The sequence below is a fragment of the Mesoplodon mirus genome, assembly GCF_964341445.2.
Source record: "Mesoplodon mirus genome assembly, chromosome: 1".
Lineage (NCBI taxonomy): Eukaryota > Metazoa > Chordata > Mammalia > Artiodactyla > Ziphiidae > Mesoplodon > Mesoplodon mirus.
In genome coordinates, this window is record NC_138976.1 from 40442376 (window position 1) to 40457857 (window position 15482).

Sequence of the window (15482 nt, forward strand, 5' to 3'; positions counted from 1 at the left end):
TGACAGTATGCATATATTCCCTCTGTAATTAAACTTTTAAAATATTTTATGGTACTTTTCAAAACTAAATTTTTAGTACTATTTTAAAACATTCATCTTCCTGGTCTAGATTTTTTTTGCACTGCAGCAAAATTGTACAATCTTCCTATTTTTTTTCTTATTTTCCTGTTTAGCAATGAAAACCTCCATTGTTGATGTTATTGGCATTTAATTGGGAGCACTTTATCTGTTAATTATCACTGTTGAAGATTTAAACTCACTTACCACTTTCAGAGTAATCTTTTGAAATTACATAGCTGAGTATTATCCCTGCCCCAGGAAACTATGAGTCTGTAAAAGCCTGCACCTGTTGAGAAGTAGCCTTCCCTTCTTTGCCCAGTATGCTTCCCATGGGTGTGGATGGCAAGGAGCTGGGATGGTGGTGAGGCACCTGGAGTTTATTTACCTATCTCTGCCTGAGGTACTCGCTCACTCTGCATGTAACTCCACTATTCTTTTTAACATGTACTTCAGATGTGGTAAGTCAGGTTTGTGAGTTTTTATTTTCTGTCACTTAGGACTGGCATACCTCCTCAACAATTGGAGCTTATCTTATTTTACCAAAATATGATTTCTTCTTGTGAATGGAGACCAAGCATATATAGCAGTCATTAATTAAATTAAGCAGATTGTTCAAATTGGTGCATTTGGAATGAATTATTTTACTTTTTTCTCAGAATTGAGAAACTAGGAAGAAAATTCATTAGACAGTAATGCATAGAGATTTTTTTTACACCTAAATGAGAAGCCAGAAGTTCATATAAAACATAAGAACTTCAAAAACATTTCTTAGGCACAGACTATTATGAAACTCCCATGGATGTTTTTGATTTCCCATTACATTAAAATACTCAAATGAACTTCATATTCAGAACATTTAAAAATAGCTCAATCTTAAAAAGAAGATATAAAGTATTATCAGCTGTGCTTTTTGTACATAATTAGCATGTGCCTATGGAGGTATAATGACTTTTAGTGTAATGATATTACTCATGATAAAAAGTTCAGATGGTAAAAATTGGAGATACAGCTGGGTGACACATTTTAAAATAACTCAAAGATGACTTCACAGAAGGCATGCTATTTTGGTCCCTTGTAATCCTCCTTTCACTCATCAGTGGTTATGAAGGCATTGATAAAAGATCCTTTTTTAAATGTTTCATTTCTTTCCCCCTTTCTTATAGATTTGATGTGTGTTCACTGTTTCCTTCAGTGTGTGACAAACCACTGTGAAGGTACATCACCTTTTCTCTTTTTCTGAGATGGCTCAAGATTCAGTAGGCCTTCCTTCTGATTTTCAGTTTTGGATGCAGAAGCTTTCCGTATGGGACCAGGCATCCACTTTGGAAACCCAACAAGACACCTGTCTTCACCTGCCTCAGTTCCAGGAGTTCCTGAGGCAGTTGTATGAATCCTTGAAAGAGATGGTGAGTAGTGGACCAAAATAATAAGGTTATTTTGTGACATCAGGAACTCTTTACCAGATTTTATTAAGCCTGAATGCAGTCCAGGGACTTGTGGTATTGACCTAACGTATTGAAAGATTAGACAGACAAATTACCTGTAAATATTGTAGACGGGATGTGGTTTCCTAGTGTCTGATTCATTATGACTTCAGTCTTTTCTTTCTTGATTAGTTATATTGTCACATGAGACTTCCCGACCAATCAAGTTGTTTTTAAATAAACAAGACTTTGACACTTGTTGTCAGGTAATAATTGGGTTTCTTTTAAAGGCCTTTGTATCTTTTAAATATTGAAGGGTTTGCTGAAATGCTTACTCTTTTCTCAACCCTATTCTGAAGTGGGCTCTACCAAGAGATGATAAATGTTAAGATCTCTTCTTTATAAATATTTTAAGTGGACTTTTCTTGTGAATATTAAGATTATGAGTGTCTTCACTATTGTTGTATAAGTTACTGTGTTCAAAATTTGGTATTTTTTCATTTTGACATAAGATTTCTTATTTTCATTGCAATAGGCATTTTTGTGAATTAATGTATTTTCATAATATCAAAATATTATTTGTTTATACTTATTTTCTAATTTCAAAATGAAAAGCAAAATTGTCATTTAATGTAGGTGTTCTTGTGTTATACTTTTCTTTCCTTAATCAAAGAAGCAAGTAGGAAATTTGAAGAATAATTCATAGTGATAATATGAGTTCACATGTCTTTAGAAAGTAGAAGAAAAGACACTGTCTGTATGAACAACTAATGCTAACTTTTAAAATTGTTTTTTGGCAATGAGACTTTTGTAACTTGACCTTAAAGTGATTCCAGAAAGTCCAGGACTGACCTTGATGCTCAGACAAATGTGAGGAATTTATTGCTTCAGCAGTAGGAAATGCTTATCATTTCAGCTTACGTGCATGTTAGCCCAGTTTGGTCTTATTTTTTAACTTTCTTGAAAGGTAAAGAAATGGGAAAGGGCCAAGTGTACAACAGCAAGTGTATTTTTTAATCTTAAGCTGTTTTCTATTTGGTTGATCATTTTTTGTGTCAGGTTTTAGGTCGTTGCAGACAAGTATGATGTCGTTTAGCATATAGTAATCAAAATAGTAATAAACAGAGATATGTATCTATATGCTTTGGCTGCTTTTATTTCTTTTTACAAGTTCCAGAGTTCTTGTCCTGCTAAACCTTCTTTGAGATAGTGCTACTGGAGCTGACTCAGGAACTTCTCTTATTATGTTAGAAAAAAACCCCAGGATGAACATATGGTGTTATATAGATATTAATCACCTATATATTTTTTTCACTATTATGCAGTCTTTGTTATTTTTTAGATAAAGTGGCCTTTCTTGACTTAAATATGAGTAAAATGAAGTTAATGCTGCAATAATATTGATTTTACTTAAACTTATACTTCTTAGTTTTGGTGGCCTGGTTTAAGGATGAAGTATGGTGATTGCTTGTTAAACTTTATTAGAATTACTTACCTAAAGATCTTCTCTAACCTTTTTCTCCCCCTACTTTTCTAAAATATATGCTAAACAAGAAACATTCAAGCTCCCTCAACCTATAATGGCAGTTCAGGCTTTTCTGAGTTGCGTAGTGTCCTTTTACTGACCAAAACATAATTTTCTTTTATAGGATTCAAGTGCAATTATTGAAAGATTCCCCACAATTGGTCAACTGTTGGCAAAAACTTGCTGGAATCCTTTTATCTTAGCATATGGTAAGAATCCAAAGCATGTCCTCTCAAAATACAAACTCCTAATGATAATTTTAATCTTTGCATTGTTTAACAAAACACAGAACTTTAAATTATAAGCCTTTCTCTGATTTTTCATGAGACAACTTATCAAATGTATTCCTTGTTCCATTACAAAGAAGGCACCCTTTATTGTTGTCCATATATGTTTGTGTATGTGTATATAGATAAACACACACAAACAAACACATACATGCAGATGTGTAGGAGAACAGAACTCCTTGAATGAGAGGGCAGAAACTCCCAGATGATTGTTACAACTTCATTTTTAATTCAGTGTAAAATGGTTATAATAATGAAATAATTTCTTTGTTTTGCAATTTCATATTAACTCACACACCATTTTCCATGTGTAAAATTCTTCAGTGTTTGAATCCTGCCATGGCTCTGCCATTATTTAGGGGTGACAGTTTGGTTTTACCCAAGGTTAAGAGGAATTTGGGGATACTTCGGGGGAGGTGTCCCTTCACTGACCTCCTGCCTACCTGTCTAGCCTCATTTCCTGTTTAATCCTCCACAGCTATACCACATGCATTGTAGACAGTTTAAATTACTAACAGTGCTTGATGTCTGGGCCTGCGACATGCAGTTCTTTTTGCCTGGAACTCTGTTCTCATCTCATGTCCTCAAATCTTCTTCAAAATAGCCTTGCTAGGGCTGAGTTAGGAACCTTTCTTAGTGTGTGCATAGCTGCCAGTATCTCCCTTAATTATAACACTTACTACACTGCTTTATAATTGTTGGTTTTTGCCTGTCTGATGCCCTGGAAGACTGAATGCCTCTCAAGAGCAGGAACTGTGGTTTTAGTTCTCTTTGTTGTCCCAGAGCTTAGCACAGGGTGAATAGGCACATCTGAAGGTATATAGTGGAGGTTTATTGCCTTGATTTGACTATATTGTTAGCTAATGTAATATTTACTTTTCATATTTTTAAAGTCAGAGACTAATTGCATAATATAATGATAGTAGAATCAAAAATAATCTGAATATTCCCCTTTGATGTTTAGAGAATTATACAGTATCTCTTTCCTAGCCTGTTCTAAGTCATTAGAAGGAGCTTGAACTAGGTGGGGAAGGGACAACATTTGCATTTGGTTCCATGAGCATACACGCATGGGTGCACTGCATATACTCAAACTTGCTGGCTCCACCCCCATCTTCATTCTATTCCTTTTCCTCTTCACTTAATGCCTCTTGCTTCCTCTTCCCCCTTAAGTTGACGCTTCCTCCTTTACCCACTTAGCTTGTTCAAGTTCTTAATCTAAAATGGCAAAGCCATCACTGTATTTGCCTACCAGGGCCACGCTTACCTGCCCTAAATTTATATATTTCAGCTAGGCCAGTGTTTCTCAAAAAACCTTTGACCAGAAATACATTTTCTATACATGTGTATATATGCATACATACAGTTATACACATGCACCCACACATTTCATGAAAAAATGCTTGCTTTTATTATGCACAATTCATATTCACTATACCATTTTTTTAATGGTTTTCATGACCCAAAACTGATTTTACAATCCACCTATAGGTCGTGACCAAAAGTGTGAAAAACATTGAGCTAGGCCAATGCTGTTGATGGCAGGAGAAAGGAAAAGAAACTGTTGAATTTCCTGCATTTAAAGGCATCACTCATTGTTAGGTACTTCATGGATTGAATAACCACTTTTTAGAAAAAAGAAATAATATGCCCTTTAAGTGTACCTAGTGGATGTGGGACACATCCTTAATTCAGAAATGTTAAAATGTGGGAAAGTTTGGGTTGTAGGATTGAAGTAGAATGAGGGGCATTGCTCACTTTGTGCTGAGCACTATTCTCTATGGATTGCATAGTGGGTCTAATTGAATTCTTGATAGGCTTGCAGGATAGGTATTTATGGATTAGCCTAAATATGTCACTTTTCTCAGAATATAGAACTAATAAAATCCAGGATCCTACTCCTCTAAAGCCCATATTGTTGTAATGATCTGCCCCCATGGACTGTACCACTGTGGTTGAAATGTTCCAGTCCTGGCTTTACCACCAGCCAGCTTCATGTGAATGTATATAGTCACTATTTTTTTTTTTTTTTTAATATCAAGCCCTAGGAAAACATGGCTCACAATTTCTGCCCTCTAGGAGCTTCCAGTCAGGGAAAAAAAGAAACCTAAGGAGATCAGCCAGAGTCAGGATGATGGTTGGTACTGTGGAGCTTTGACTAAGTTGCTGAGGGGAAGGAGAGTTTCACAGTGGAGGTTTTGCAGGGGCTGACTCTTGGAGGAAAATAGATGAGATAGGATTTTCTAAGGCAAGCCACAGAACTCACTGGGTCTCCGATTCTTTATTTGTAAAAGTGAGAGGTTGAGGGCTTCCCTGGTGGCGCAGTGGTTGAGAGTCCGCCTGCCGATGCAGGGGACACAGGTTCGTGCCCCGGTCCGGTAGGATCCCACATGCCACGGAGCGGCTGGGCCCGTGAGCCATGGCTGCTGGGCCTGCGCGTCTGGAGCCTGTGCTCCGCAACGGGAGAGGCCACAGCAGTGAGAGGCCCGCGTACCGCAAAAAAAAAAAAAGTGAGAGGCTGAACTGATTTTTCCCTGTGGATTTAGACTTGCATCTGTCTGTGATCTTTCCTTAGCACCTAATCTCTATTACTTTGGCCCCCTCTGTCAACCAGAAACAAATTCTCCATCTCTTTCTGTTTAAATGCCTGTGTTACCATTCGAACTGCCCATTAAATTTCAGTTTCCTGTTTGAGGTATGCATTTGGTTTTGAGCTCGTAGAGGAGACTGACAGGCACAGAACTCATGAGTAATCAAATCTTGCCTGTGTTGCCACTGTTGTTTCACTAGTTGGGCACTTTCTTCCAGGAAAGGATCTTTTCTTATGGTGTTGTAATATCAAAATTATTTTTTTTTTTTTTGCGGTACGTCGGCCTCTCACTGTTGTGGCCTCTCCCGTTGTGCAGCACAGGCTCCGGACGCGCAGGCTCAGCGGCCATGGCTCACGGGCCCAGCCGCTCCGCGGCATGTGGGATCCTCCCAGACCGGGGCACGAACCCGTGTCCCCTGCATCGGCAGGCGGACCCTCAACCACTGCGCCACCAGGGAAGCCCCGAAATTATTTTTTAAGTACAGTAAAAGTAAACAGTTTTTACAGTTTTTAAAGAAGTAAGTAAGTGAGAATAGGATCAGAAATAAGGATAATAAGGAAGGAGGAAGGATTTGGAAATTAAAAGACTCCACAAAGGGAAGAGAAAAAATAGGTAATAGAAAGGGAAAAAACACCTTTTATTCAGTGGTGTTCTCTCCATAAAATTACTGCCTTCACCTCCTTGGTGTTCTGGCTGGTAGGTTCTAGGTCTGAGCTCTTGATTCACATAGCTATAACCTGTTTTCCTCATGCTTTTTATTACTGTGTGAGAGTTTGCCCCCAAACTTGGCAGCTTAAAACAAATATTTATTGTCTAAAAAAAATGCTGCCATCACACTTTTAAACTATAGAATTAATTTAAAGAATTAATTTAGCTTTCATTTGAGCTTTCAGTTCAAGATATCAAAAAATAAAATATTAGGTGGCAAATATATGTTGGTATACTCCTTTCCCTTACACTCATTTTTAGATGAGTGCTTTGCACTAATGACTGTCTGCATGATGAGTCCCATGCAGTTTTCGATCCCCAGTGCTCCAGCTCCGATGTCTGAGCCTCTAGGGAGGAGCCTGACAGATGCTATCCCCTGTAGACAGTGCTGGTGGCATTCATGAATAATAGGTGATGGCTTGCATCTTTAAATCCCTAAAGCAAAGTAAGCTCATTAGCAGTGCATTTCAGTGCATTGACTCTGGGCAAAGAAATAAAGGCTGGGGGCAAGTTACTCTTGCTCTTCTTTTTCTTTTTGAGAGAAAAGTAAAAAATAATATGCTGTTGAACTAAATGTGCAGAGTCACTCAACACCTGGGGAAAACTCCTATCTTTTGGATTCTTTTAGATTTACACTCCATAATTAACATTTTCTGTTTTTTTTCTCCTTAGTGGTGAGTGTCTGATTTTTGGAAATGCTCCCCATCAGGTTGCATTCTGTATAACATGGAAAGCTGCTTACATAAGCATATCATTAGATGTGTTTGTCACACTTGTGACATGCAGATAGTTATAATTTCTTCTGATATTTAAAACATAGAAAGTACAAGTCAGATTTTTAATAGTGGCATTGGTTCAACCTGAAGAACCCTAGGATCTCCAGCGGTTAAATTATGTGATTCTTTCAATGAACTGATTTCAGGCAAGCCAGTGATGTATTTGAGCTCATAAAAGCTAGGAAAAATAGGAATATCCCTCAGGATAACCCCTGATAAAGTTTGTTCAGAGATGTTAGTTATTAGGAGAGCCTAAGTTTATGGGGGGAAAATGGATTTAAAATTACTCTCAGGGTCTTTTGGTTTGTGGTTGAAAATGCCGAGATAGCTTACTGTAGTTTGTATTCTCCTTATTTCTTGTTAATGAAGCCCTTAGAAATGCTGTGTTTATGAAATTGCAGTAGATAACAAAGTAAAGAGCATCAGGTGATTCTGCAGAGGAGTGATTCCAGGTGCTGGGTTTCCTCAGCATCACCTCCATGGCCTTGTGGTAAAGTCCATAGTAGCTTGGCTTTAGTTCAGGTACTGACATCTTCAGTTTTTAGGTCTCATTTTTGCTTCTCAGTTGTGTTATAGAATCTCCAACTTGAATGGACTTAGTTACCAAAGGAGGAAGGAGACAATGGCTTACCAAGTAGATGTTCTAGCCAAATAGATTTCAAAGGTCAGCATTGTTATCACATATTTAGTAAAGTTTTACATTTTAGAGTAAAGAATTAGGAGAATGTAAAAGGCTTCTATTTTATCCAAACCATTTGGTACTAAAAAGAATGTATTTTAAAACAATTCTTTTTGTTAAATTTATTTTTAACAAGTGGGGGTATTTTGGCCAGTTAGACTAAATCAGAAATATTGACTACTGCTTATGGCAGTGATATTGCCTTAAAAAGGTTGAAATTACTAATGGTTTGAATATAAAATAAAGAACTGATCTTGAAAAAAGCTAGTTCTTTTAGTTCTTTCCATCATTCTCTTTTGGCTTTAAAAATTGCTGCTGTGACAGAAAGAGAATTGACCTCACAAGGGCTAAGCATAAGTGATCCTGAACCCACAAGAAGGAAAAAAACCACAAAGTTTCACAGATGGTCCTGGATGCTTGTTCTATGAACTTAGTAGTTTGTGATTTTCCTAAAATATAATAAATATATTTCCTTTAGTATATAATGTTACAAATTTTATACTGATTATCTTTTCTTTCTATTTGATAAAACCTACTCATTTTAGTTTTCCTTTTTGCAGATGAAAGCCAAAAAATTCTAATATGGTGCTTGTGTTGTCTGATTAAGAAAGATCCACAGAATTCTGGAGAATCAAAACTTAACTCCTGGACACGGGTAAAAGTAAATCTTGCATTATACTGCTTTGAATTCAGTAAAGGTGCTGCTTTGACAGTCCAGAAACTTTTTCAAACACATCCTTCACTGTTAAACTTGTAAAGCTTTTCAAGAGATTTCATTTTTGTTTGATTGTGAATTCCTTAAGAGATAGGTCCTCAGGGTGAACTTCCCCATGCCTGCAAGAACTAATGTTGAGTGGTTTAGAAAGTTACTCTCAGGTAATTAAAAGAATGTACTTTCCTTCCCTCTAACAGTTTTTTCTTCCTACCAACATACTTTAAATACTTATATAATTTCTCTTCAGGTACTTCTCTGCCTCTCTCAGAATCTATTCTGTAGTAAAACTAAAATTCAGAAGTGCCCTGGGAGCAGCAGTCTTTATTTTGTGTCCTAAAGTTGGTACCCTGGCCAGTGTGCTCAGACTAGCATCTAGGGCTGGTTGGCTAATGCTGCAAACACCGTCAAATCGGTTACCTGACGGTGCTAGTCCAGATATCTGACAGCTTCCTGAATTCCCCCTGTTTCTGCTTCCTCTTGAATGGTGGGCACAAATAGGAGAATGTTGTAAGGCTATGCTGTAGCTGCCCTCACCACCAGCAAGTTGGCTGGTCTTTTCTCTTACCCCCCACTGTCCTGCTGCAATAACCTCAAGGACTTGCTGATGCCTGTCAGACTCCACTTACTATGCATATGGTCTAGATTAGCTGCTTAGTATTATGAAACCAACCACCCAGATTAATGCATATGGTTTTGTCTACCAATCTGACTGGTGATATCATTCCATTCACTGCTTTTTACCATTCCTTTGTTTTATACAGAATTGCTGACAGAGATGACAAAGACAGTATTTGTATTTTTGTTAGATTAAAAGGAGAATTGGAGGGACAGTAGAATAAAGAGCTGAAGGAAGGAACTGATAAGTAGAATTAGGGAAGAAAAGGTATGAAAAACAAGGCTATAGAAATAGAATAATATACTTAGTTTTCAATTTTTTTAATTATTGCTTTTGTTGAGTATTTGCTATTTTAGTGATTATTTAGGATATATATATTTTTTGTTTGTTTGTTTGTTTGTTTGTTTGCGGTACGCGGGACTCTCACTGTTGTGGCCTCTCCCATTGTGGAGCACAGGCTCTGGACATGCAGGCTCAGCGGCCATGGCTCACGGGCCCAGCCGCTCCGCGGCACGTGGAATCCTCCCTGACCAGAGCACGAACCTGTGTCCCCTGCATCGGCAGGTGGATTTTCAACCACTGTGCCACCAGGGAAGCCCTAGGATATATATTTTTATTGGCTAGCTCATTAAGTCCAGAAATAGGCCATCTAATAAAGTTTTTTAGAGTGATTAGAGTTTTTAGGTTTTTAGAGTGATTAGGTTAACTTTCTTCATTTAACTCGTGACTTATATTAGCCGACTTTTAAGTTTCTAGCCTTGCAGTTTATTCTGTGGGTTTCCCTTATTTAATATTGTGTCCATTTAATAAATAGGTGCTCATTAAGTATAGTACAGGGAGGTAAAGTTAAAACACTTAATTCCTACCTTCAGGGAGTTTACAGACTAGTAACCAGGTCATTCTAGGGCAGTGTCATTGGGTTATTGGTAGAGCTGTGTGTAGGGGTGATGGTGACGCAGAGGAGGGACACTTGTTCAGACTTGGTGGTTTGGAGATGTTTCCTGGGAGAGATGATATATCAGCTGAGTTTTGAAGGGTGACTAAGAGAACAGGATAGAGTTTTAGGAACCATATTCCTGCCAGCAAAAAGAGCATGTGCAAAGAATGGTGGTGAGGAAGCAAATGCTGTATTCTGGAAACTGCAGGTGCTTAGATATCCCTGAGCTTGGGATTTTATAGGGTTTATGATGAAGCATAAAGCCTTATGTATGATTATAGGAAGTTTTTATTTTAACTTGAAGGCAGTGGGGAAACCACCGAAGTATTTTAAATGGAGAAATCATATGGCCAGGTGTGAATTTTAGAAACTTACCAGCAAAAGGAAGTTGCTTTGGAAGGTGCCAGGGTTAGCACTTTCGAAGCAATTGTAGTGATAAAAGTGAGAAATCATGAAGGCCTGAATGAAATGGAAAAGAGGGACCAGATTTATGATATTAATAAGGTAAATATGTAAGGATGTAATGGCAAATTAAGTGCAGGTGTACTTAGGTGTAGGTGGAGTTGAACTTAGTGTTTTCAGGAGAGGGGCTGATTTGCACATAGAGGGTTGACAGTCCTCAGGGTACAGGAACAGTGGGAGCCATGCATGAGGGTGAGATCACCCAAGGAAAGTACCTAGTGTGAGGAGGGGAAAGGGCCTAGGGACAACCTTGGGAGACACTGGCATTTAAGGAGTGAGTGGAAGAATAAGTTACACTGCACACTAAAAAGGGGGAGTCCAAGAAGAAGAAGGAGAAAAGCAGCAGCATTTTAAGAAGGAATGAGTGGTCATTTATATCTAATGCTATAGCACGCCACTGTCCAATAGAAACAAAGTACATTCTACATAGATAATTTTCAGTTTTCTAGTACCTGCTTTAAGAAATGTAAAAAGAAAAAGTTGAGTATAATTTTAATGATTATTTTATTTATCCCAGTATATCCAAAATACCATTATTAAAATATGTAATCAATATAAAAATTATTAATGTGATCATTTTATAATCTTTTTTATACTGAGTCATTGAGATCCAGTGTATATGTTATACTTAATTCAGTGTATATGTTACATCTTAATTCAGAGGCTAAATTTTCATTGGAAATTCTTGATTTGTTTTATAAAATATACAGTTGAAAAAGTAGGTTCACATACCCAAATTGTTTCAAAGAAACTTAAAGCTGAATCATATGTCTGTTTTCAAATTTAAATTTAATTAAAATTTTAAAAGTTAAAAATTCATTTTTCTTCATTGTACCTGTTACATGTGAAAGTGCTGAGTAGCCTCATGTGGCTAGTTGTCACTGTATTGGACATGGCAATTGTAGAGCATAAAGGATTGAAAGAGCAAGGTAAGGACTAAAAAGCACTACTTGGATTTAGCCACTAAGGAGGAATGACTTTGGTTAGAATAGGTTTAGTGGGAGGTTGAGGGAAGTAGCCAGGTTGCTATAGATATTGAGGAATGATGGGGAGGTGGAGAAGCAGAGGTAATAAACTTTGATTACTCTTTGAAGAAACTTGGCAGTGAAGGAAGGAGAGAAAGTTGATTGAAATAGAGATGGTTCTGAATCTGCTTTTACTCTGAGAAGATGGTGCCACTAGAGAGGAGTTGAGCACTTAAGAGACTAAGGGGCTTCCCTGGTGGCACAGTGGTTGAGAGTCCGCCTGCCGATGCAGGGGACACGGGTTCGTGCCCCAGTCCGGGAAGATCCCACATGCCGTGGAGTGGCTGGGCCCGTGAGCCATGGCCGCTGGGCCTGCGCATCTGGAGCCTGTGCTCCGCAATGGGAGAGGCCACAACAGTGAGAGGCCCGCGTACCACAAAAAAAAAAAAAAAAAAAAAGAGAGACTAGGAAAACAGTTTCCCTCATCGTTGTACTAGGCAAACCTGTAATATTAACTGATTAAAAAAAATGATGTGTAGGAATAATATTAATTATTTAACTTTTAGCAGTCTAAAGCTAATTACATATACCTGTCACAAATCAGTACCTTCATAATTGTATAATGTTGACTATAAATGCAGCAAGACAGAAGATGGTTGCTAGTTTATGAATCAATTGTACATATCTTGCGTATACTTTCTTTTATCTTGAAAGTGATATTTTCTCCATAAAAGTTATAGAGTGACATATTACACTTTAAAAATGTGTAACTTGTCATCAAGTATCCTTCTAAAACTATGTAACAAGCCATATTTTAATAACATTTGTTAGTTTCATTCAGTGAGCATTTATTTAGTACCTGATCTATGATAGCCTGTTTTAATTGTGGTAATAAAATCTTGGGTCATTCTGTGTTTCTGGAGCATCACAAATGTGACTGAAACACCCTGAGTCAAAAACAAAGAATTTCTTCTATAAATTCTAAAATGCAATAAAAATTCATGTTAATTATTAAATTTGAAAATGTTAGACTGAATTGATTAGTTGTATTTTTAGGACAGAGATGTAATAGAAATTCTGGGGTTTTTTTGTGTGTTTTGTTTTTGCTGAATGACTAGTTAACTTTATTCCTCTGAATTTTCCTATACTTGTCATTTAAAAAAATTTTATACTGGAGCATAGTTGATTAACAGTGTTGTGTTAGTCTCAGGTGTACAGCAAAGGGATTCAGTTATACATATACATGTATCTATTCTTTTTCAGATTCTTTTCCCATTTTGGTTATTACAGAATACTGAGCAGCACTCCCTGTGCTATACAGTAGATCCTTGTTGGTTATCTGTTTTAAATATAGCAGTGTGTACATGTCAATCTCAAGCTCCAAATCAATCCCTCCTCCTCGTCCTCTAAGTCTGTGAGTCGGCTTCTGTTTTGTAAATAAGTTCATTTCTATCATTTTTATTAAAGATTCTACATATAAGCGATATCATGTGATATTTGTCTTTCTCTGTCTGACTTAATTCACTTAGTATGATAATCTCCACGTCCATGCATGTTGCTTCAAATGGCATAATTTCATTCTTTTTAATGGCTGAGTAATATTCCATAGTATATATGTACCACATCTTTTTCATCAACTCCTCTGTTGATGGCCATTTAGGCTGCTTCCATGTCTTGCTTATTGTAAACAGCACTGCAATTGACATTGGGGTGCATGTATTCTTTTGAACTGTATTTTTCTCCAGATATATGCCCAGGAGTGGGATTGCTTAATAATATGATAGCTCTATTTTTAGTTTCTTAAGGAACCTCCATAACTGTTCTCCATAGTAGCTGTACCAATTTACATTCCTGCCAACAGTGTAGGAGAGTTCCCTTTTCTCCACACCCTCTCCAGCATTTATTGTTTGTAGATTTTTTGATGATGGCCATCCTGACGGGTGTGAGGTGATACCTCATTGTAGTTTTGATTTGCATTTCTCTAATAATTAGTGATGTTGAGCATCTTTTCATGTGCTTTTTGACCATCTGTATTTCTTCTTTGGAGAAATGTTTATTTAGATCTTCTGCCTATTTTTTGATTGGATTGTTTGTTTCTTTGATACTGAGCTGCATGAGCTGTTTGTAAATTTTGGAGAATAATCTAATCCCTTATTGGTCACATTGTTTGCAAATATTTTCTTCCATTGTGTGGGTTGTCTTTTCATTTTGTTTATGGTTTCCATTGATGTGCAACAGCTTTTGAGTTAATTAGGTCCCATTTGTTTATTTTTGTTTTTATTTCCATTACTCTAGGAGACAGCTCAGAAAAGACATTGCTCTGGTTTATATCAAAGAGTGTTCTGCCTATGTTTTCCTCTAAGAGTTTTGTAGTACCCAGTCTTACATTTAGGTCTTTAATCCATTTTGAGTTTATTTTTGTCTGTGGTGATAAAGAATGTTCTAATTTCACTTTTTTACATGTAGCTCTCCAGTTTTCCCAGCACCATTTATTGAAGAGACTGTCTTTCCTCCATTGTCTAGTCTTGCCTCCTTTTTCATAGATTAATTGACCATAGGTGTGTGGGTTTATTTCTGGGCTTTCTGTCCTGTTCTGTTGACCTATAGTTCTGTTTTTGTAGGAGTACCATACTGTTTTGATGACTGTAGCTTTATAGTATAGTCTGAAGTCAGGGAGCCTGATTCCTCCAGCTCCATTTTTCTTTTTCAAGACTGTTTGACTATTTGGGGTCTTTTGTGTCTCCATACAAATTTTGAGATTTTTTTTTGTTCTAGTTCTCTGAAAAATGCTATTGATACTTTGATAGGGATTGTATTGAATCTGTAGATTGCCTTGGGTAGTATAGTCATTTTGACAATATTGATTCTTCCAATCCAAGAACATTGTATATCTTTCCATCTGTTTGTGTCATCTTTGATTTCTTTCATCAGCATCTTACAGTTTTTGGAGTACAGGTCTTTTGTCTCATTAGGTAGGTTTATTCCTAGGTATTTTGTTCTTTGATGTGTTCGTAAATGGGATTGTTTCTTTAATTTCTCTTTCTGATCTTTCGTTGTTAGTGTATAGAACAGATTTCTGTGTATTAATTTTGTATTCTGCAACTTTACTGAATTCATTGATGAGCTCTAGTAGTTTTCTGGTGGCATCCTTAAGATTATCTATGTATAGTATCATGTCATCTGCAAACAGTGACAGTTTTTACTTCTTTTCCAATTTGGATTCCTTTTATTTCTCTTTTTTTCTCTGATTGCTGTGGCTAGGATTTCCAAAGCTATATTGAATAAAAGTGGTGAGAGTGGACATCCTTGTCTTGTTCCCGATCTTAGAGGAAGTGCTTTCAGCTTTTCACTGTTGAGTATGATGTTAGCTGTGGGTTTGTCATATGTGACCATTATTATGTTGAGGTATGTTCCCTCTATGCCCACTTTCTGGAGAGTTTTTATCATAAATCACTGTTGAATTTTGTCACAGCCTTTTTCTGCATCTATTGAGATGATCATATGGTTTTTATTCTTCAGTTTGTTGATGTGGTGTATCACGCTGATTGATTTGCAGATAATGAAAAATCCTTGCATCCCTGGGATAAATCCCACTTGATCATTATTGTGTATGATTCTTTTAATGTATTGTTGGATTCAGATTGCTAGTATTTTGTTGAAGATTTTTGCATCTGTTCATCAGTGATATTGGCCTGTAATTTTCTTTTTTGTAGTATCTTTGTCTGGTTTTGGTATCA

At 36.9% G+C, this 15482-nt stretch overlaps 1 protein-coding gene across 5 annotated transcripts in view; it reads left to right on the forward strand.

The window, feature by feature from the left end:
- FANCC (FA complementation group C) overlaps positions 1-15482 on the forward strand; it is a 287705-nt gene that overhangs the window by 94913 nt on the left and 177310 nt on the right. For 2 of the 5 annotated variants that reach the window (XM_082621594.1, XM_082621595.1), the window contains 3 exons: positions 1224-1466; positions 3134-3218; positions 8611-8711. In XM_082621594.1, coding sequence (XP_082477720.1) covers positions 1302-1466; positions 3134-3218; positions 8611-8711 — 351 coding nt within the window. In that variant the 5' untranslated portion in view covers positions 1224-1301. The remainder of the gene's footprint in view (positions 1-1223; positions 1467-3133; positions 3219-8610; positions 8712-15482) is intronic. The other 3 variants (XM_082621597.1, XM_082621598.1, XM_082621596.1) reach the window with 2 other exon arrangements.